At 46.6% G+C, this 23,737-nt stretch overlaps 1 protein-coding gene across 3 annotated transcripts in view; it reads left to right on the top strand.

Moving 5' to 3' along the window:
• Positions 1-23,737, top strand: part of KXD1 (KxDL motif containing 1) — a 215,779-nt gene that overhangs the window by 151,127 nt on the left and 40,915 nt on the right. For all 3 annotated transcript variants that reach the window (XM_063914731.1, XM_063914732.1, XM_063914733.1), the window contains exon 3: positions 1,373-1,525. In XM_063914731.1, the coding sequence (XP_063770801.1) occupies positions 1,373-1,525 (153 nt within the window). The remainder of the gene's footprint in view (positions 1-1,372; positions 1,526-23,737) is intronic.

Genomic DNA, 23,737 nt, shown 5'->3' with positions numbered 1-23,737 from the left:
CTAAGTTTTACCAGTTCAATACTTTTGGCCTCTGATGACCAAGTTTGGTCAAGCGGTGTTGCAGGAGCCTCTGCGCTCTTCCTCCCATACTGGGAGCTTTGGTACATCCCCATGGTACTAATATGGACCCCAGCATCTTCTAGGACGTAAGAGAAAATAGGATTTTAATTACCTACTGGTAAATCCTTTTCTCGTAGTCCGCAGAGGATGCTGGGCGCCTGCCCAGCACTTCGTTTTCCTGCATTGGTTTTAAAGTTCAGTACTGCCTGGTTCCTAGGTAAGTTCTGCCATTTTTTACTGTTTCAGTACGGTTTCAGCTGTTGCTGAGTTTTCCGGCATGTTAGCCGGATTTGTATTTTGTGTGAGCTGGTATGAATCTCGCCACTATCTGTGTAATTCCTTCTCTCAAAGTATGTTGTCTCCTCGGGCACAGTTTCTAGACTGAGTCTGGTAGGAGGGACATAGAGGGAGGAGCCAACCCACACTGTTAAACTCTTAAAGTGCCAATGGCTACTGGTGAACCCGTCTATACCCCATGGTACTAATATGCACCCCAGCATCCTCTACGGACTACGAGAAAAGGATTTACCGGTAGGTAATTAAAATCCTATTCTAACCATTAGGCCATGGTATTGATAAAGGCTATAACCAGGGAACTAAAGAATGGTTTTTATTAGTCCTTTGTACCAAGTACAAAGTTGATTTGGTCCATTTTTATGACTTCTTAGTACTGTGTTTTATAAGGTGTACAGAAGTTTCCTTCTTTGATCCTTCAGGTGACACCAGTGATGTCCCTACAATCCCCAACCCTAATGGTAATGTTCTCATGTTGCCCCAACATTATCATTGTCAAAGACTATTTAACTAAAGGGGCCCATAAATTAATTGGCTGATTTACCCGATCCGCATTCTCTAATCTGATTCCCCGGCAATCTGCAAAATCCAACATGCTAGAAATCCCAGACTTGCTGATTTCAATCATTTCATTGCTGAAGTTCAAAAACTGAAAGTAATTTCTCCTTCAGTGACTAGTTTGGACAACTGTTTGTTTACGTAGTATGTTTGATTTTTACATGCTGTTTAACTGAACCATTTTCTTGTTAATTTCCAAATTTTCTCTTTACAATTGGTAACATAATAGTACTAAAACAAGACTGGTTAATAACAGGCCGAGAGATGGAAAGCCCTGCCGTATTTTACAATCTATAAAGATATGGGAATTTGTTAAATTGGGATAAGAGCCACTTGTTTTTAATTTTAGTATAAAATTCTGTATCATCACAAACCTGCAAATCTAAGGTTGACTTGCAAGGGATTTTCTCACAGTGTCTTTCTGACCATGCATTCTCTTTATTTCACTTGACCACTGTAGGCTTGATCGATTTGAGAAAACAAATGAAATGCTCCTGAATTTTAACAGTCTGTCCAACACACGGCTGCAACAGATGAACGATCGGTTTATACATCACACAAGGACACTTGTGGAAATGAAGAAGGACTTGGATATAATTTTTAGGAGAATAAGGTGGGAGGTTTGGAACAATGTGTAGAATTGGCTTTTCACTGTGAGCCAAATATATGATTATGATACTACCTGTTCTAATGAAGATGTAACTATAGCTCCAGTGCAGATATCACCACGTATGCCACATTAAAAAAACAAAAAAAACACACATTATGCTTTAGGAAATTTTAAAAATAATTATCTTTACTTTTGTGAGACCCAGGAAGGTAAACTTTTTGCATGTAGACTCATGAATATGTTGATATGAGGGGATTTACATTTTGTATAGTCACTGGTCCCCCCACTGTTCAGACCCCCAAGAATTTAAAAAAAAAAAATGAATGTCCATCTTCATGGAAAGAGCTAATTTCCTGCCCAGCTATTGCTCCAATGGAATTCCATTATCAACTTGCAACCATTTACCATCAGCATGAATGCGGCTTCTGATCAAATATGTACACTAGTACACTTACTACTTAAACAGCAATCACAGTTGAGTCCAGTATTGATGATGGAAGACCTCACACTGCATTCCAGTAGTTATCAGTCAACATACCTGCCAGAGAAATACACAGGGTTGACCATAATTAAATAGCGAAGAATGTTGAAACATAGACCATCAATGTATAGGCGCATACACACTGGGCGATTTTGAGCTCAATGTAGCTCATTTTTGGCGTTTTGAGCTAATTTGAGCTCAAAATAGTCTAGTGTGTATGGCTGGGTGATGAGCGTTGATGCACGCTCCTGCATAATCGCCAGCCGCCGCTGTCCGTCAGCCTGTTTTTACCGGCTGAGTGAACCACTTTCCACAGTCTCCTACTGTGGAACGTGGTTAACCCCCTGTGAAAATCGCTCAGTGTGTATACACCTTAAGTCTTAGTGCAACATAGAAGCTGGTTATTTAAATGTTGTTCAGTCTTCCATATTTTTTTCTGTTTCATTATGAGGTTTTTTGTTTTTCCCTTCCTCCATCTGGGGGACAATTCTTAACCATTGGGTGTAGTGAGGATTGAGGATCTAGCACTTAATAGGTTTACTTTTTCTCTAAAACCTTTCTTAAACTAGATCTTAGATCAAGATGTATTCTCTTTCAAAATTCACCACAGACAGACTCAATGACTGGTGGGTGAGAGAGACACACACAGGATAAACAGTGACGGGGGCAGTGAGAGAGACACAGGCGACTGGTGATGGCAGTGGGAGAGACATTCAGGATTGTCCATGTGCAGTATGCACCTTCGTTGTTCATGGCAGATCTTCTGAGATTAGAATAAAGATTGTTTCTTTATCATCCACTAGGGGTCACTGGAGTACTCTTGGGATATGGACGGGCTTCCGTAGGAACAGCACTGAATATTTAAATTTAGAACACTCCACCCCTCCATATCCCCGAGTACCTCTCAGTGTTTTTTCTGTGCTCGACGTAGCAACAGCTCTGTGACTCAAGTCACGATTACTTTGAAGAATTTTTATTTTTATTTTTATTTGATTTAATTTTTTCTATTTTACATCCCTTTCCCCCTTCCAAAAGGCAGGGTCAGGGATAGTACAGCTGCTGATAGCAGCAGGGGCGTGTCGGGCCTCTCTGAAAGAGCTCCCTCACAGCCACACACAGATCCTCCTGCACAGGCTGGCCGGCGCTTGTTCAGAAGCCCCGTCGGAGCCTCCTCACAAGCTGCAGGATAAAGGTATGTGAACGGGGCGGTCAGCTCCCGCTGCCGCCCCGAGGTGTGGAGACATTGTTAGCGCTTAGCGCCGCTGCTCGCTCCACTTAGCCGCCCGTCCCGCCGCTGCTCTCCCCACTCAGCCGCCCTCCCCACATGGCGACGGCCACAGCAGTTCTTCCGCACACAGGCCGCCGCTGATCTGCCGCAGCTCTCTCGCTCACGGAGCCGGCCGCCGCTATTGCTCCGGGTCCCACCGCTGGTTGACGCGCTGCTCACCCGGGCTCAGACACAGCGCTCGGCGATACCCGCTGGGGCCCCACACGCTGCGCTGCCGCTGCTCTGATTCGGAAAGAGCAGGCAGCCATTACACAAGGGTGAGGCATGGGGGGGCAATAAATAAATAAATAAGGGGGCAATAAGCGGCATAACAAATACTGCAGCACCAGATGCTAGGCTGCAGGGATATTTGCAGGGTTATAATCAGTGAAAGTTTGTAACCAGCACTAGGATTATATGTGTAAGCATGCATGGCAGCCATGTTTAACCATGCTTCCTGTGTCTTCCTGCTGTGATTCCAGAACGTTCCAGTACTACATCTCTACTCCACCGGAGGCGCAGGGGTGTTAGTGGGAATTTGGGATCACATTTCATAGTACTGGCCACGTGTACTGCACTTGGCCATATTTATATACAGAGACACCTTACTGCTATTTTACTGAGTCGTGCAGGTGTCTGGTTTTTGTGTATTGTATTGTCTGTCGCCATAATGAGTAAGGCACCAGCAAAAACTAAAAAGCATAATTGCAAAGTCTGTAACAGTGTATTACCGGATGGATCTACCACATGTACAGTATGTTTTGTGAATTCGGTTCAGAATACCATTTCTGCTCCTGTTTTACAACCAATTTCCTCACCGGACCCTCCGTGGGGTATGTTAATAAATGTACTGGATAGGTTACAATCAGAATTGACGAAGAAAAAAGAAGCATTTTTCCTGGATGCACTCTACCACTAGTAGTATACTTAAAATGTCTATTCTTTATTAGATATGCATTAAAATTTTTAAGGAATTGGTGAAATATTAAAATATAGTGTGAAATAAGAAAAACAGATTGTGAAAATAAAAACTACTCGTTTCCGAATGGTGTTTTCTCAAGTCTCAATAAAGGCTATATTGCCTATAACTTTGTATCCGTGTCTCTAATTAGTGTTGTCTTATTAACTGTTTTCAGATGAATGTAATAGGCTATCAGTATTATAGCTTATCCCCTTGCAACAATTTCTGGTATGTTCTCATATAGTGTAGCTATTACTGTTCTTATAAATTGTTGCTTTTAAATGTTGCTACTTTTATTTCAAGGATGTGTCTCTGTTAGTTTTTCTCACAAGAGAAAGATTTCCTCCTCTAATTGTCCTTAATAATCACAGCAACTTATAGATTCCTATATGCTACAGTTGCTTAATAGCTTGATTATATTATTTACTGCCCTGTTACCTGTGATTAACACACTATCCTTTTTGGGCTATAAATAATCCGTTTGCCTATACATATTAATCATCACATTTCTATCTCATCCCATCAGTGTAATTATCTGTATTTGATTAGCCGTGTACACCACTGTTATTGCATTATATTCTCTCAATGCCAATAACACCTTTTATTTCGTTTATTATACTGTCTGAGATTGCTGAGTATTTATAAAAGGTAGCAGTATATTAAGATCACAGCACTATGTGACTTATAGGCTGTGATCGTGATTACTGCAGGTGAACACAGTGAGCCGCCCGCCCGTCTCTGTCGCTGGCCGCACTGAGCTCAGCGTGTGTACGGGCTGATGCCGGGACTCCCCGCTCTCTCTCTCCGTCTGACGGCTTCACTCATGAAGCCGCTGCCGGCAGCGGAGATCGTGAGAGGGAGCTGTAAGGTCTATTGTCTTTTACTAATCACTGATGGTGATTAGCGCCCTGAGGAAGCCTAAGGTGGAACGGCCGTGGGCTGCTTCCGGATGGTGTAAAACTCAAAATATAACAATGTGTCTAGAAGTTTAATGTAAAATAATTGTGTTGCACCCCATCAGTGATTAGTAAAAGACAATAGACCTTACAGCTCCCTCTCACGATCTCCGCTGCCGGCAGCGGCTTCATGAGTGAAGCCGTCAGACGGAGAGAGAGAGCGGGGAGTCCCGGCATCAGCCCGTACACACGCTGAGCTCAGTGCGGCCAGCGACAGAGACGGGCGGGCGGCTCACTGTGTTCACCTGCAGTAATCACGATCACAGCCTATAAGTCACATAGTGCTGTGATCTTAATATACTGCTACCTTTTATAAATACTCAGCAATCTCAGACAGTATAATAAACGAAATAAAAGGTGTTATTGGCATTGAGAGAATATAATGCAATAACAGTGGTGTACACGGCTAATCAAATACAGATAATTACACTGATGGGATGAGATAGAAATGTGATGATTAATATGTATAGGCAAACGGATTATTTATAGCCCAAAAAGGATAGTGTGTTAATCACAGGTAACAGGGCAGTAAATAATATAATCAAGCTATTAAGCAACTGTAGCATATAGGAATCTATAAGTTGCTGTGATTATTAAGGACAATTAGAGGAGGAAATCTTTCTCTTGTGAGAAAAACTAACAGAGACACATCCTTGAAATAAAAGTAGCAACATTTAAAAGCAACAATTTATAAGAACAGTAATAGCTACACTATATGAGAACATACCAGAAATTGTTGCAAGGGGATAAGCTATAATACTGATAGCCTATTACATTCATCTGAAAACAGTTAATAAGACAACACTAATTAGAGACACGGATACAAAGTTATAGGCAATATAGCCTTTATTGAGACTTGAGAAAACACCATTCGGAAACGAGTAGTTTTTATTTTCACAATCTGTTTTTCTTATTTCACACTATATTTTAATATTTCACCAATTCCTTAAAAATTTTAATGCATATCTAATAAAGAATAGACATTTTAAGTATACTACTAGTGGTAGAGTGCATCCAGGAAAAATGCTTCTTTTTTCTTCGTTAGTGTCATATGAGTCTATGACTCAAAAGCATTTGGAGGGCACCTGCGTATAAGGTTATATAAGGTTGAGAAAACATAAAATAATTCAAGCAACGCAGAAGGTACCACACTACATTTGAAATCATATAAGAAAATTATAATTAAAAAACTGGTGCGGGATTACACAAACCATATGTATATACAATCAGAATTGACCGCCGCTCGTCAGGAGCGGGAAACTGTAAGATCTGAGTCTAGGGTGAGACCGCCAGAACTACCGGAGGCGTCTCAGCCTTGCGTAAGGTCCAAATCCATTTTGGGTAAACGGGATAAATTTCATATGTCTTATGATTTTCCAGTGTCTGCTATGTTGCATTCTGACGATTCCATGCCAGACCTCACGGAACAAGATGAGGGTGAGGAGGGCGAAGTGGAGTCAGATGGCGAGGATTTTAACAGTTCCGGCATTGATGATCTCATCAGAGCGGTACGTCAGTCTCTGAAGTTTACTGAAACTGAGGAGCCTCTCACAAATGATCAGGTCGTATTTACTAAACGACAAAAAAACTCCAATAAGTTTTCCTGTGTCGGAATCTCTTAATCAGATGTTAGTAGAAACACGACAGAATCCAGATAAACGGTTTTCTATACCTCGCAGATTTAAGTCTAGTTACCCGTTTCCAGACTCTGTAACATGTACATGGGAGAATCCACCAATAGTTGATTCTTCAGTGTCAAAGCTTACCAAGAAATTAACCATACCAGTGCCAGCAGCTACTACGCTTAAAGACCCTTCAGATCGCAAGATAGAAACTATGCTAAAATCCATGTATGTAGCAGCAGGTGTGATGCTGAGACCTGGATTGGTTGGCATTTGGGTCACTAAGGCGCTCATAATATGGCTTACAGAACTGAAATCTCTTTTACATGACGAAAACCTGATACTTCTTGTAAATCAAATGATTGAGGCTGTCGAGTATCTCTGTACAGCGTCTACTGACGTCTGTCAGCTCACTTCTCGTATTTCATCGTCGCTAGTTACGGCACGAAGAGCACTCTGGCTGCGTGCTTATCATGCGGAGGCAGAGGTCAAACGAGGTATAGAAGCGTTGCCTTACGATGGCAAGAAGTTGTTTGGTCCTGAATTGGACGCATGGATTGCTGAGGCTACGGGAGGTAAGTCTGTTTTCTTACCATTGCCTCCACCGGTATCAAGAAGAAGGTACGCTGGACCTTCGTTCAAATCCTTTAGACCTCAGCCCTTTCGAGGACGTGGCAGGGGAACAGCCACGCCTGCTAGACGTGGTCGCGGACGTGGTTTCCAACAAACCAACACAACTCGCCAAGACGCTAAGGTTACCGACAAGCCAGTGGCATGACGGGCTACCAGCCCATCTCGGTTCTCCGATTGTGGGAGCACGCCTTCAGACGTTCCATTTGGCGTGGTTCCACACATCCGCGGATGGGTGGATCCGCAATTTAGTGTTAAAAGGTTACAAAATAGAGTTCGACTGTCTTCCGCCTCTGCGGTTTTTCAAGACAGGATTGCCTCTGTCGGACGACAAGAGGACGGTTCTGCAAATTGCCATCCAGTCCCTACTGGATTCAGCAGTTTTGATTCCGGTCCCTGTACACCAACAGGGTCAGGGTTATTATTCAAGTCTGTTTGTAGTACCAAAGCCGGATGGCTCAGTCAGACCAATATTGAACTTAAAGGGTCTCAATCAGTACGTAACTTACTACAGATTCAAAATGGAGTCTCTGCGTTCGGTGATTGCGGGGTTAGAGCCAAAGGAATTTATGATTGCGCTAGATCTCAAGGATGCGTACTTACACATTCCAATTTGGCAGCCTCATCAGAAATTCTTACGGTTTGCAATACGCCAGAACCATTACCAGTTTCAGGCTCTACCGTTTGGCCTGTCATCAGCGCCTCGGGTATTCACCAAAGTGATGTCTGTGATGATAGCTCATCTCAGATCCCTGGGAGTGATAATAGTTCCGTATTTAGACGATCTGCTCATCAAAGCTCCGTCTCAACAGATACTTCTCCAACATGCGCTGCTAACATACGATGTACTGGTTCACGACGGGTGGATTGTCAACTTCAAGAAATCACATCTAATTCCGTCTCAACGCCTTCAATTCCTAGGTATGATTCTAGATACGGTCAATCAAAGAATTTACCTACCACAGCAGAAAGTACAAATTCTACGCCATCTAGTACAATTAGTGCTCAAACCACGCACAGTGTCTGTACACTTGTGCATTCGCCTCTTAGGCACAATGGTGGCAGCTTTCGAGGCGCTTCAATTCGGAAGATTTCACTCTCGTCCATTTTCAACTGAATGTGCTCGCCCAGTGGTCAGGCTCGCATCTGCAGATTCACCACAGGGTGAGGTTGTCGCCAAGAGCAAGAGTATCTCTGCTCTGGTGGCTCAAGGAACACAATTTAACCGCAGGAAGACGGTTCGGGGGTTGGAATTGGATAATTCTAACTACGGACGCCAGTCTCAGAGGTTGGGGAGCGGTAATTCAAAATTGTCAGCTCCAGGGTCTCTGGGCGGATCACGAGAAATTGCTGTCTATAAATGTCCTAGAACTCCGCGCAATTTACAATGCGCTACGACAAGCAGTGCATATGCTTCGCTCTCAGCCTGTCCAAGTGCAGTCGGACAATGTGACGGCGGTCGCATACATCAACAAACAAGGAGGAACGAGAAGCCGCATGGCAATGCGGGAAGTAGCTCGTATCCTCAATTGGGCGGAATGCCACCATGTGATATTGTCGGCAGTGTTCATTCCGGGAGTGGACAACTGGGAAGCGGATTATCTCAGTCGTCGGGATTTTCATCCAGGTGAATGGGCATTAAATCCAGAAGTGTTTCACATGTTGGTTCAGAAATGGGGTTATCCTCAGGTGGACCTGATGGCGTCTCGACACAATCACCAAACGTTCCAGTATGTGTCCAGAACAAGAGATCCAAAGGCAGTGGCGGTGGATGCTCTCACTGTCGCGTGGCCGTACAGTCTTGTGTATCTGTTTCCACCATTTCCGTTGCTCCCTCTGGTGCTAAAACGAATCAAAAGGGAGTCGGTCACAGTCATACTAGTGGCGCCTCATTTGCCTCGGAGAGCTTGGTTCTCGGATCTCCGAGGATTACTCGCAGACGATCCTTGGCCGCTCCCGCTACGTCCAGACCTGTTACAACAGGGTCCGTTCCTTTACCCCGATTTAGCGCGGCTGCGTTTGACGGGGTGGCTGTTGAGACCGCCCTCTTAAGAAGAGAGGGCATTCCAGATTCAGTTATACCAACCATGTTACGAGCTAGGAAGCCGGTTACGGCAGCTCATTATTACAGAATATGGCGTGCCTATATAGGTTGGTGTGAAGCTCGGAAATTTCCGACATCATCTTTCAAGTTATGCCGCCTTTTGCTGTTTCTACAAACAGGGTTAGATGGAGGACTGCGTTTATCTACACTAAAGGTGCAGGTATCTGCTTTGTCAATTTATTTTCAAAGACGATTGGCTCTATTGCCGTCTATACGCACTTTTCTCCAAGGTGTACTCAGAGTACAGCCTCCATTCATTCCACCTACAGCGCCATGGGACTTGAATCTGGTTTTAGAGTTCTTACAGTCTTCATATTTTGAACCCTTACAGCAAGTGGATATAAAGTTTCTCACTTGGAAAACAATTTTTCTCCTAGCCTAAAGGTGTGTACACACGGTAAGATATTTTCTTTCGATTCTGACTATATAGTCAGAATCGGAAGAAAATATAGTGCAGATCGCAAGGTGACAGTCACCTTGCGATCCCGATCCGATGCCGATGCGCGGCCCCGCGCGGTCGGCATCGGAAGAAAAAATAGGCTGTGCAGGCAAGTCAATCCTGACTATCTCTATAGAAGAGATAGTCAGGATTGAAATCGCACATAGCCAGCATCGCAAGCACAGTTATTATGTGCTTGCGATACTGGCTAAGTGCCGACCCGGCCCCCTGTCGCACGGTGAGAATCGGATAAGTCCGAATCTCACCGTGTGTATGCACCCTTAGCTTCGGCAAGGCGTGTTTCGGATTTGGGTGCCTTGTCATGTAAGGCACCGTATTTGGTGTTTCATGATGACAGAGCGGAACTTCGGACGAATCCCGCTTTCTTACCAAAGGTAGTGTCATCTTTTCACATCAATCAACCAATAGTAGTTCCTGTGTTGACAGCACATTCTGGAACTCTGGATGTGGTACGCGCATTACGCATTTATGTATCCCGAACGTCTTCAGTTCGTAAGACGGATACGTTGTTTGTTCTCTATGATGCTGCCAAGATAGGTTGGCCAGCGTCTAAACAAACTTTATCCAGATGGATAAAACTGACCATACGTCAGGCTTACCTTCATGCTAGGTTACAACCGCCTACGTCAGTAACCGCTCATTCCACACGTTCTGTGGGAACTTCATGGGCAGCTGGTCGTGGGGCTTCTACGACGCAGCTTTGCCGTGCGGCTACATGGTCTTCAGTGCACACGTTTGTGCGCTTTTACAAGTTTGATACGTTTGCGGCATCAGCATCTAGCTTTGGCCGCCTAGTGTTACAGGTGCCAAACAGCTCTCCCGCCCACGGGGGAAGCTTTGGTACTTCCCAAGAGTACTCCAGTGACCCCTAGTGGATGATAAAGAAAATAGGATTTTGGTACTTACCAGGTAAATCCTTTTCTTTGAATCCATAGGGGGCACTGGACGCCCACCCAGAGCAGTTTTACCTAGTTGTGCTGGTTAGGGTGTCAACTGTTTAGTTGTCAGTAACGTTATGTGTTAACTTCGTTATTGTCAGTTATGTTATATGTAATACTCCATTGTCAACATCTCTATAGTTCCTGTTCGGCTCAGTAAAAAACACTGAGAGGTACTCGGGGATATGGAGGGGTGGAGTGTTCTAAATTTAAATATTCAGTGCTGTTCCTACGGAAGCCCGTCCATATCCCAAGAGTACTCCAGTGCCCCCTATGGATTCAAAGAAAAGGATTTACCTGGTAAGTACCAAAATCCTATTTTCCTATTTTAATGATTTGCTTTTCAAAGCAGATTAAAAATATGCTCTTAAAGTAGATCTATTAAGGGCACTAAAAGTGCTAGAGTCCCATTGCTGGGTAATCATCTGGCAAAAGTCCAAGATGATTCCCATTCACATGCAAGAAGGTTTTTACACCTCGTTTTAAAAACTCAATTAGCCAGGGTCTTTTTGCCAATAGAAAAGATCGGCAAGATTCAAAATCTAGTTCAGAGGATTTTGAGGGCCAGCAGTACATCAAGTCTGTGGTGTATGAAGTTACTTTAGATAGATAGTGCTCGTTGTCATTAGAAATGATCCAGGATGCTAGACTGCTACTCTTCCTGGTATTTTAACTAAACATTTTAATAGGTTGGTTGCGTTACAACCATTGATTATCGGCACAGTTCATCATTCACTAGATACAGACTCTCTCTCAGGTGGTGAACCGGATCAGAAAACTTGAACAAAGACTAAAGTTTCCTCATCCAGTATTGGTTGGTAGTGCTTTGCGCGCCTAAACCCGAGTGTAATGGGCGCGATCAGAGCGATAAGGGGGGGCATTTGAATATCGCCCTGCAATCTCCCATCACTTTAGACAGGAGATCGGGGGTGCGATTACATTTGAATTACCCTCCCTATAAATATCTAGTAGTTAAACTGTGACAAAGATAAATGTATTTTAAATAAGACTAAGAAAATGTTTCTGTTTTTTCTTGTTTTGTTTTATTTTTTTCTCCTTTTTTTTTCTGTATTGCATTGCAGTTATGTCAGTGTTACCATATGGTACGGTTATCTGAATGATAGATTTGCTGACATGTGTGAGGTGTGAAGCTTGACACTTAGGAAGTGATACAAACTCATGTTGTAGATAAAGAGTAGACACCTGTGTGGGGGTATTTTAAACGTATACTGCCACCAAATACAAAAATAACAATGTCCGATCAATGTCACCTTAACACTGTGATGAAGTGGTGTGAGTGGGAGGATCCGTGTCAATCGAAAAATATTTCGAATGCAGCTTTTAATTTGTCCTCCCAGTATTGCGCCATGGCTCTGCCCATGGTTAAGATTTTATTTAATAAAACTCCTATTAGGTAGTAAGGGATCGGTATGAAATACCTCCAATCAAAATACCGACACCAATTGACCGATGGTCAAAATCCCGACATGGACAAAATCCCGACATTTAAAATACCGACAAGGTCAAAATACCGACATGTAAAATGCCGACAGGTCAAAATACCGACATGCAGTGTTTTTTTTTGTATGTCGACATAAGTCAACATGGACACCATATAAAGTGTACCACGTCCCCTCGCATGGCTCGCGCTGCGCTCGGCACACTATTATATTCCCCCTCTAGGTCCACTGGGATGGTAAAGTATGAACAAGTCGGTTTCAATGAAAAAAATCAGGTCTCCCCTCGCTGTTCGTCCCGGAGCCGCGCCGCCGTCCTCCTCACAAAGCCGGAAGATAGAAGCCGGGTGAGTATAAAAGAATAGAAGACTTCAGAGGCGGCAGAAGACTTCAGATCTTCTCAGAGGTAACGCGCAGCGGTAACGCTGCGCGCCATTGCTCCCGCACAACACACAGCAGCAGGCACTGATGGGTGCAGGGTGCAGGGGGGGCGCCCTGGGCAGCAATAATAAGCCTCTAGGACTGGCCAGTATAGATATATAGGCTCTGCGGTCTGTATATTTAAAACCCCCGCCAGTTTTGAAGAAATCGAGCGGGACCGAAGCCCGCCGCTAAGGGGGCGGAGCTTGATCCCTCAGCACTAACCAGCGCCATTTTCTCCACAGCACACCGCTGGGAAGCTGGCTCCCCGGACTCTCCCCTGCTGAACACGGTGACAGAGGCGCAGTTATTATATAAAGAAAAGCGCTATATATATTCGGGATTTTTCCAGGGTCATTGGCGCTGGGTGTGTGCTGGCATACTCTCTCTCTCTCTCCAAAGGGCCTTGTTGGGGAACTGTTTCCAGATTAGCGATTTCCCTGAGTGTGTGGGGTGTCGGTACGCGTGTGTCGGCATGTCTGAAGCGGAAGGCTCTTCTAAGGAGGAGGTGGAGCAAATTGAGTGTGGTGTCTCCGTCGGCAACGCCGACACCTGACTGGTTGGATATGTGGAATGTTTTAAATGCAAATGTGAATTTATTACACAAGAGGTTGGACAAAGCGGAGTCCAGGGAATGTACAGGAAGTCAAGCCCTGCCTTTCACTATGACGCAGGGACTTTCTGGGTCTCGGAAGCGCCAACTATCCCAAGTAGGTGACACTGATACCGACACACGGATTCTGACTCCAGTGTCGACTGTGATGATGCGAAGTTGCAGCCTAAATTGGCTAAAAGTATTCATTATATGATTATTGCAATAAAGGATGTGTTGCATATAACAGATGACCCCTCGGTACCTGACATGAGGGTACACATGTTTAAAGAAAAGAAGCCTGAGGTTACTTTTCCCCCTTCTCATGAGCTAAATGAGTTGTTTGAAAGGGCTTGGGAAACTCCAGACAAGAAACTGCAGATTCCCAAGAGGATTCTTATGGCGTATCCTTTCCCGACTAAGGACAGGATACGGTGGGAATCCTCCCCAAGGGTGGAAAAAGCGTTGACACGCTTATCCAAAAAGGTAGCGCTGCCATCTCAAGATACCGCAGCCCTCAAGGATCCTGCTGATCGCAGACAGGAGACTACCTTGAAGTCTATTTACACACATACTGGTACATTACTCAGACCGGCGATAGCATCGGCTTGGGTTTGTAGCGCTGTAGCAGCGTGGACAGATATCAATATCAGCAGATAAGGTACGCTGGATAAGGAAACCATTTTATTGACCTTGGGTCATATTAAGGATGCTGTCCTATATGTGAGAGATGCTCAGAGAGACGTTGGCCTACTGGGTTCCAGAGCCAACGCGATGGCGATTTTCTGCTAGGCGAGCCCTATGGACCCGACAATGGACGGGTGATGCTGACTCGAAGAGGCATATGGAGGTTTTGCCTTACAAGGGTGAGGACTTATTTGGGGAAGGTCTCACGGACCTGGTTTCCACAGCTACTGCAGGTAAATCAACTTTTCTCTGACGTCCTAGTGGATGCTGGGAACTCCGTAAGGACCATGGGGAATAGCGGCTCCGCAGGAGACTGGGCACAACTAAAGAAAGCTTTAGGTCACCTGGTGTGCACTGGCTCCTCCCACCATGACCCTCCTCCAAGCCTCAGTTAGATTTTGTGCCCGGCCGAGGTTGGATGCACACTAGGGGCTCTCCTGAGCTTCTAGAAAGAAAGTATAGAATTAGGTTTTTTATTTTCAGTGAGAGCTGCTGGCAACAGGCTCACTGCAGCGAGGGACTAAGGGGAGAAGAAGCGAACTCGCCTGCTTGCAGCCGGATTGGGCTTCTTAGGCTACTGGACACCATTAGCTCCAGAGGGATCGACCGCAGGCCCAGTCCTTGGTGTTCGGTCCCGGAGCCGCGCCGCCGTCCCCCTTACAGAGCCAGAAGCAAGAAGAGGTTTGGAAAATCGGCGGCAGAAGACATCAGTCTTCACCAAGGTAGCGCACAGCACTGCAGCTGTGCGCCATTGCTCCTCATACACACTTCACACTCCGGTCACTGAGGGTGCAGGGCGCTTGGGGGGGGCGCCCTGAGCAGCAATAAAAACACCTTGGCTGGCAAAAATACCACAATATATAGCCCCAGAGGCGATATATGTGGTAAATACCCCTGCCAGAATCCAGAAAAAAGCGGGAGAAAAGTCCGCGAAAAAGGGGCGGAGCTATCTCCCTCAGACACACTGGCGCCATTTTCTCTTCACAGTGCAACTGGAAAAAAGCTCCCCAGGCTCTCCCCTGTAGTTTTCAGGCTCAAAGGGTTAAAAAGAGAGGGGGAGGCACTAAATTTAGGCGCAATATTATATATACAAGCAGCTATTGGGGAAATTTCACTCAGTTATAGTGTTAATCCCCACATTATATAGCGCTCTGGTGTGTGCTGGCATACTCTCTCTCTGTCGTCCCAAAGGGCTTTGTGGGGTCCTGTCCTCAGTCAGAGCATTCCCTGTGTGTGTGCGCTGTGTCGACATGTTTAATGAGGAGGCTTATATGGTGACGGAGCAGATGCCGATAATTGTGATGTCGCCCCCTGTGGGGCCGACACCAGAGTGGATGGTTAGGTGAAAGGTATTAACCGACCGTGTCAACTCCTTACATAAAAGGGTGGATGACGTAACAGCTGTGGGACAGCCGGCTTCTCAGTCCGCGCCTGCCCAGGCGTCTCAAAGGCCATCAGGGGCTCAAAAACGCCCGCTCACTCAGATGGCAGACACAGATGTCGACACGGAGTCTGACTCCAGTGTCGACAAGGTTGAGACATATACACAATACACTAGGAACGTCCGTTGCATGATCTCGGCAATGAAAAATGTGTTACACATTTCTGACATTAACCCAAGTACCACATAAAAGGGGGTTTATGTTTGGGGAGAAAAAGCAGGCAGTGTTTTGTTCCCCCATCAGATGAATGAATGAAGTGTGTGAAAAGCGTGGGTTCCCCCCGATAAGAAACTGGTAATTTCTAAAAAGTTACTGATGGCGTACCCTTTCCCGCCAGAGGATAAGTTACGCTGGGAGATATCCCCTAGGGTGGATAAGGCGCTCACACGGTTGTCAAAAAAGGTGGCACTGCCGTTTTAGGAACGGCCACTTTGAAGGTACCTGTTGATAAAAAGCAGGAGGCTATCCTGAAGTCTGTATTTACACACTCAGGTACTAGACTGAGACCTGCAGATCGTGCTGCTGCAGCGTGGTCGGTGACCCTGTCAAACATAAGAACATATTAAAGACGTTGTCTTATATATGAGGGATGCACAGAGGGATATTTTGCTGGCTGGCTTCCAAAATGAATGTAATGTCCATTCTGTCAGGAGGGTATTAGAGACCTGTCACTGGACAGGTGATGCTGACTTTAAAAGGCGCATAGACAAAGGCGCTTCCTTTCTGTACAGAGACATGGGAAGAGGGAAAAAGCTGCACCAGTCAGCCTGTTCCCAGAATCAAAATTCTTCTCTCGCTTCCTCTGAGTCCACAGCATGACGCGGGGGCTCCACAGGTGTAGCCAGGTACGGTGGGGGGCCGTCTCAAAAATTTCAGCGATCAATGGGCTCGCTCACAGGTGGATCCCTGTTTCATTCAAGTAGTATTTCAGGGGTACAAGCTGGAATTCGATATGTCTTCCCCCCGCCGTTTTCCTCAAAAATGCCTTGCCGACAACTCCCTCAGGCAGGGAGGCTGCGCTAGAGGCAATTAATAAGCTGTATTCCCAGCAGGTAATACTCAAGGTGCCCCTACTTCAACAAGGACGGGGTTACTATTCCACACGGTTTGGGGTACCGAAACCGCATGGTTCGGTGTGACCCATTTTATATTTAAAATCCTTGAACACATACATAAAAAAATTCAAGTTCAAGATGGAATCGCTCAGGGCGGTTATTGCAAGCCTGGACGAGGGGGATTACATGGGATTCCGGGACATCAAGGATGCTTACCTGCATGTCCCCATTTACCATCGTCGCCAGGAGTACCTCAGATTTGTGGTACAGGATTACCATTACCAAGTCCAGACACTGCCGTTTGGACTGTACATGGCACCGAGGGTGTTTACCAAGGTAATGGCCGAAATGATGATACTCCTTCGAAAAAAGGGAGTTTTAATTATCCCGTACTTGGACAATCTCCTTATAAGGGCAAGGTCCAAGGAGCAGTTGCTAGTCGGGGTAGCACTATTTTGGAAAGTGCTACAACAGCACGGTTGGATTCTAAACAGTCCAAAGTCACAGCTGGTTCCTACGACACGTCTACTGTTCCTGGGGATGGTTCTGGACACAGAACAGAAATAAATGTTTCTCCCGGAGGAGAAAGCCAAGGAGCTGTCATCTCTAGTCAGAGACCTCCTGAAGCCAAAACAGGTATCGGTGCATCATTGCACGCGAGTCCTGGGAAAAATGGTAGCTTCCTACGAAGCAATCCCATTCGGTAGGTTCCATGCAGGAACTTTTCAGTGGGACCTGTTGGACAAGTGGTCCGGATCACATCTTCAGATGCATCGGCTGATAACCCTGTCTTCAAGGACCAGGGTATCTCTACTGTGGTGGCTGCAGAGTGCCCATCTTCAAGAGGGCCGCAGGTTCGGCATACAGGACTAGGTCCTAGTGACCATGGATGCCAGCCTTTGAGGCTGGGGGGCGGTCACACAGGGAAGAAACTTCTAGGGACTTTGGTCAAGTCAGGTGACTTCCCTACACATAAATATTCTGGAACTGAGGGCCATTTACAATGCCCTGAGTCAGGCAAGGCCTCTGCTTCAAAACCAGCCGGTACTGATCCAATCAGACAACATCACGGCAGTCGCCCATGTAAACCAACGGGGCGGCACAAGAAGCAGGATGGCGATGGCAGAAGCCACAAGGTTTCTCCGATGGGCAGAAAATCATGTGTTAACACTGTCAGCAGTGTTCATTCCCGGAGTGGACGACTGGGAAGAAGATCTTCTCAGCAGACACGACCTCCACCCGGGAGAGTGGGGATTTCATCCAGAAGTCTTCCAAAGGATTGTACACCACTGGGAAAGGCCACAGGTGGACATGATGGCGTCCCGCCTCAACAAAAAGCTATAAAAGATATTGCGCCAGGTCAAGGGACCCTCAGGCGATAGCTGTGGACGCTCTGGTAACACCGTGGGTGTACCAGTCGGTTTATGTGTTCCCCCCTCTGCCTCTCATACGAAAGGTACTGAGAATAATAGTAAGGCGAGGAGTAAGAACGATACTCGTGATTCCGGATTGGCCAAGAAGAGCTTGGTACCCAGAACTTCAAGAGATTATATCAGAGGACCCATGGCCTCTGCCGCTCAGACAGGACCTGCGGCATCAGGGGCCCTGTCTGTTCCAAGACTTACCGCGGCTAAGTTTTGACGGCATGGCGGTTGAACGCCGGATCCTAAAGGAAAAGGGCATTCCGGAGGAAGTCATTCCTACGCTGATTCAAGCCAGGAAAGATGTAACTGCAAAACATTATCACCGCATATGGCGAAAATATGTTGCTTGGTGTGAGGCCAAAAAAGGCCCCAACAGAGGAATTTCAACTAGGTCGATTTCTGCATTTCCTACAAGCAGGAGTGTCTATGGGCCTAAAATTAGGCTCCATTAAGGTACAGATCTCGGCTCTGTCGATTTTCTTCCAGAAAGAACTAGCTTCAGTACCTGAAGTTCAGACATTGTAAAAGGAGTGCTGCATATTCAGCCCCCGGTTGTGCCTCCAGTGGCACTTTGGGTTCTCAACGTGGTGTTGTTTTCTTAAAATCACATTGGTGTGAGCCACTAAAAACCGTGGATCTAAAATATCTCACGCGGAAAGTGGTCATGTTATTGGCCTTGGCTTCGGCCAGGCGTGTATCAGAATTGGCGGCTTTGTCATATAAAAGTCCTTATCTGATTTTCCATATGGATAGGGCAGAATTGAGGACTCGTCCCCAGTTTCTCCCTAAGGTGGTATCAGCTTTTCATTTGAACCAACCTACTGTAGTGCCTGCGGCTACTAGGGACTTGGAGGATTCCAAGTTGCTGGACGTAGTCAGGGCCTTGGAAAATTGTTTCCAGGACGACTAGAGTCAGGAGAACTGACTCGCTGTTTATCCTGTATGCACCCAGCAAACTGGGTGCTCCTGCTTCTAAGCAGACTATTGCTCGCTGGATTTGTAGCACAATTCAGCTGGCGCATTCTGCGGCTGGACTACCGCAGCCAAAATCTGTAAAAGCCCATTCCACAAGGAAGGTGGGCTCATCTTGGGCAGCTGCCCGAGGGGTCTCGGCTTTCCAACTTTGCCGAGCTGCAACTTGGTCAGGGGCAAACACGTTTGCTAAATTCTACAAAATTGATACCCTGGCTGAGGAGGACCTGGAGTTCTCTCATTCGGTGCTGCAGAGTCATCCGCACTCTCCCGCCCGTTTGGGAGCTTTGGTAAAATCCCCATGGTCCTTACGGAGTTCCCAGCATCCACTAGGACGTCAGAGAAAATAAGATTTTACTCACCGGTAAATCTATTTCTCGTAGTCCGTAGTGGATGCTGGGCGCCCATCCCAAGTGCGGATTGTCTGCAATACTTGTATATAGTTATTGCCTAACTAAAGGGTTATTGTTGAGCCATCTGTTGAGAGGCTCAGTTATATTCATACTGTTAACTGGGTATAGTATCACGAGTTATACGGTGTGATTGGTGTGGCTGGTATGAGTCTTACCCGGGATTCAAAATCCTTCCTTATTATGTCAGCTCGTCCGGGCACAGTGTCCTAACTGAGGCTTGGAGGAGGGTCATAGTGGGAGGAGCCAGTGCACACCAGGTGACCTAAAGCTTTCTTTAGTTGTGCCCAGTCTCCTGCGGAGCCGCTATTCCCCATGGTCCTTACGGAGTGCCCAGCATCCACTACGGACTACGAGAAATAGATTTACCGGTGAGTAAAATCTTATTTTTTGCCTTATGTTTCCTCACAGCCTAAGAAAACGCCACATTATCAGATGCAGTCCTTTCGGTCGCATAAATCCAAGAGAGTACGGGGATCTTCCTTTCTTGCCAGAGGTAAGGGCAAGGAGAAAAAGCTACCAACTACAGCTAGTTCCCAGGAGCAGAAGTCCTCCCCGGCTTCTACAAAATCCACAGCATGACGCTGGGGCTCCGCTGGGGGAGTCCGCTCCAGTGGGGGCATGTCTTCGACTTTTCAGCCACGTCTGGGTTCAATCACAGGTGGATCCCTGGGCAATAGACATTGTTTCCCAGGGTTACAAGCTGGAATTCGAAGAGGTGCCTCCTCGTCTGTTTTTCAAATCGGCCTTACCGGCTTCTCCCCCAGAGAGGGAGGTAGTTTTAGCAGCAATTCAAAAATTGTGTCTTCAACAAGTGGTGGTCAAGGTTCCCCTGCTTCATCAGGGGATGGGGTATTACTCAACCCTGTTTGTGGTCCCGAAACCGGACGGTTCGGTCAGACCCATTCTGAATTTAAAATCCTTAAACCTATGCTTAAAAAGGTTCAAGTACAAGATGGAATCACTCAGAGCGGTCATCGCCAGCCTGGAAGGGGGGGATTATATGGTGTCCCTGGACATAAAGGATGCATACCTTCATGTCCCCATATATCCGCCTCATCAGGCGTTCCTGAGATTTGCTGTACAGGATTGTCATTACCAATTTCAGACGTTGCCGTTTGGGCTTTCCACGGCCCCGAGGATTTTCACCAAGCTAATGGCGGAAATGATGGTGCTTCTGCGCAAGCAGGGAGTCACAATTATCCCGTACTTGGACGATCTCCTAATAAAAGCAAGATCAAGAGAGCTGTTGCTGAACAGCGTAGCACTCTCCCTGAGGGTGTTGCACCAACACGGCTGGATTCTCAATCTCCCGAAGTCACAGTTGGTTCCAACGACCCGTTTGCCTTTCTTAGGCATTATTCTGGATACAGACCAGAAAAGGGTTTTTCTCCCGATGGAAAAGGCCCAAGAACTCATGAACTTGGTCAGGGAGCTCTTGAAGCCAAAAAGGGTGTCTGTGCATCACTGCACTCGAGTTCTGGGAAAGATGGTGGCGTCTTACGAGGCCATTCCATTCGGCAGGTTCCATGCAAGGACTTTTCACTGGGACCTTCTGGACAAGTGGTCTGGGTCGCATCTACAGATTCATCAGATTATCAGCCTGTCCCCCAGGGCCAGGGTATCTCTCCTGTGGTGGCTGCCAAGTGCTCACCTTCTAGAGGGTCGCAGGTTCGGCATTCAGGACTGGGTTCTGGTAACCACGGACGCGAGCCTCCGAGGATGGGGAGCAGTCACACAGGGAAGAAACTTCCAAGGTCTATGGTCAAGCCAGGAGGCTTGTCTACACATCAACGTACTGGAATTAAGGGCCATATACAACGGCCTTCGTCAAGCGGAGAATTTGCTTCGCGACCTACCGGTTCTGATTCAGTCAGACAACATCACCGCAGTGGCTCATGTAAACCATCAAGGCGGAACAAAGAGCAGAGTGGCAATGGCAGAAGCCACCAGGATTCTTAGCTGGGCGGAAAATCATGTAAGCGCTCTGAGGGCAGTCTTCATTCCGGGAGTGGACAACTGGGAAGCGGACTTCCTCAGCAGACACGATCTACATCCAGGAGACTTCATCAGGAAGTCTTTGCAGAGATTGCAAGTCAGTGGGGACCGCCTCAAACAGACATGATGGCGTCTCACCTCAACAAGAAACTTCCGAGATATTGCGCCAGGTCAAGGGACCCTCAGGCGGTAGCAGTGGACGCCCTGGTGACACCGTGGGTGTTCCAGTCGGTCTATGTGTTCCCTCCTCCTCCTCCTCCTCCTCCTCCTCCTCCTCCTCCTCCTCCTCCTCCTCCTCCTCCTCTTCCTCTCATCTCCAAGATATTGAGAATCATAAGACGAAGAGGAGTACAGACAATTCTCATTGTTCCAGATTGGCCTCGAAGGGCCTGGTATCCGGGTCTGCAGGAAATGCTCACAAGATCCGTGGCCTCTTCCTCTCAGAGAGGACCTGTTGCAACAGGGCTCCTGTCTGTTCCAGGACTTACCGCGGCTGCGTTTGACGGCATGGCGGTTGTACGCCGGATCCTAGCGAAAAAGGGCATTCCGGATGAGGTCATTCCTAATCTGATAAAGGCTAGGAAGGATGTGACAGAAAAACATTATCACCGTATATGGAGGAAGTATGTGTCTTGGTGTGAGTCCAGGAATGCTCCTCCGGAAGAATTCCATCTGGGCCGTTTCCTTCACTTCCTACAGACTGGAGTGAATTTGGGCCTCATTAAGGTTCAGATTTCGGCCCTATCCATTTTCTTTCAGAAGGAATTGGCTTCTCTCCCAGAAGTCCAGATTTTTGTGAAGGGAGTGCTGCATATCCAGCCTCCTTTAGTGCCTCCTATGGCACCATGGGACCTTAACGTGGTGTTACGGTTCCTTAAGTCTCACTGGTTTGAGCCTCTTCAAACGGTGGAATTAAAGTATCTCACTTGGAAAGTGGTCATGTTGTGGGCCTTGGCATCGGCAAGGAGAGTGTCTGAGTTGGCTGCTTTATCTCATAAAAGCCTCTATCTGATTTTCCATGTGGATAGAGCGGAGTTGCGGACTCGTCCTCAATTTTTGCCTAAGGTGGTTTCCTCTTTTCATATGAACCAACCTATTGTGGTGCCTGTGGCTACGTGGGACTTGGAGGATTCAGAGTCCCTTGATGTGGTCAGGGCATTGAAAATGTATGTAGCCAGAACGGCTCGGGTTAGGAAAACAGAGGCACTGTTTGTCCTGTATGCAGCCAACAAGGTTGGCACTCCTGCTTCTAAGCAGACTATTGCTCGCTGGATCTGTAACACGATTCAGCAGGCTCATTCTACGGCTGGATTGCCGTTACCAAATTCAGTAAAGGCCCATTCCACTAGGAAGGTGGGCTCTTCTTGGGCGGCTGCCCGAGGTGTATCGGCATTACAGCTTTGCCGAGCGGCGACTTGGTCGGGTTCAAACACCTTTGCAAAGTTCTGCAAGTTTGATACCCTGGCTGATGAGGACCTCATGTTTGCTCAATCGGTGCTGCAGAGTCATCCGCACTCTCCCGCCCGTTTTGGAGCTTTGGTATAATCCCCATGGTCCTTACGGAGTCCCCAGCATCCTCTAGGACGTAAGAGAAAATAAGATTTTAAACCTACCGGCAAATCTTTTTCTCCTAGTCCGTAGAGGATGCTGAGCGCCCGTCCCAGTGCGGACTAAATTCTGCAAGACTTGTATATAGTTTTGGCTTACATAAGGGTTATCTTACAGTTTTGATCAGTCTCGGGCTGATGCTGTTTTGTTTCATACTGTTAACTGGTTCGTATATTCCATGTTATACGGTGTGGATGATGTGGGCTGGTATGAATCTTGCCCTTAGATTAACAAAAATCCTTTCCTCGTACTGTCCGTCTCCTCTGGGCACAGTTTTCTAACTGAGGTCTGGAGGAGGGGCATAGAGGGAGGAGCCAGTGCACACCCATATCTAAAGTTCTTTTTAGTGCCCATGTCTCCTGCGGAGCCAGTCTATTCCCCATGGTACTTACGGAGTCCCCAGCATCCTCTACGGACTAGGAGAAAAAGATTTACCGGTAGGTTTAAAATCTTATTATTTCTTTCGGTATGCTGTTTGGGCAACAGCATACCTGCGCCGTGGTAGTTAGGGGGGGATGGTCACTGGCCTCTTGAGGTGCAGAACTGCTTCCCTGCTGCAGGACCAAGGCGGTAATTCCAAGTTGATCGCAGCAGGACATTTTTTAGCAGTTGGGCAAAACCATGTGCACTGCAGGTGTGGCAGATGTAACATGTGCAGAGAGAGTAAGATTTGGGTTGGTTATTTTGTTTTTGTGCAGGGTAGATACTGGCTGCTTTATTTTTACACTGCA

The sequence above is a fragment of the Pseudophryne corroboree genome, chromosome 1 (genome assembly GCF_028390025.1).
Source record: "Pseudophryne corroboree isolate aPseCor3 chromosome 1, aPseCor3.hap2, whole genome shotgun sequence".
Classification (NCBI taxonomy): domain Eukaryota; kingdom Metazoa; phylum Chordata; class Amphibia; order Anura; family Myobatrachidae; genus Pseudophryne; species Pseudophryne corroboree.
This window is presented reverse-complemented; position numbering and strand designations above follow the sequence as displayed.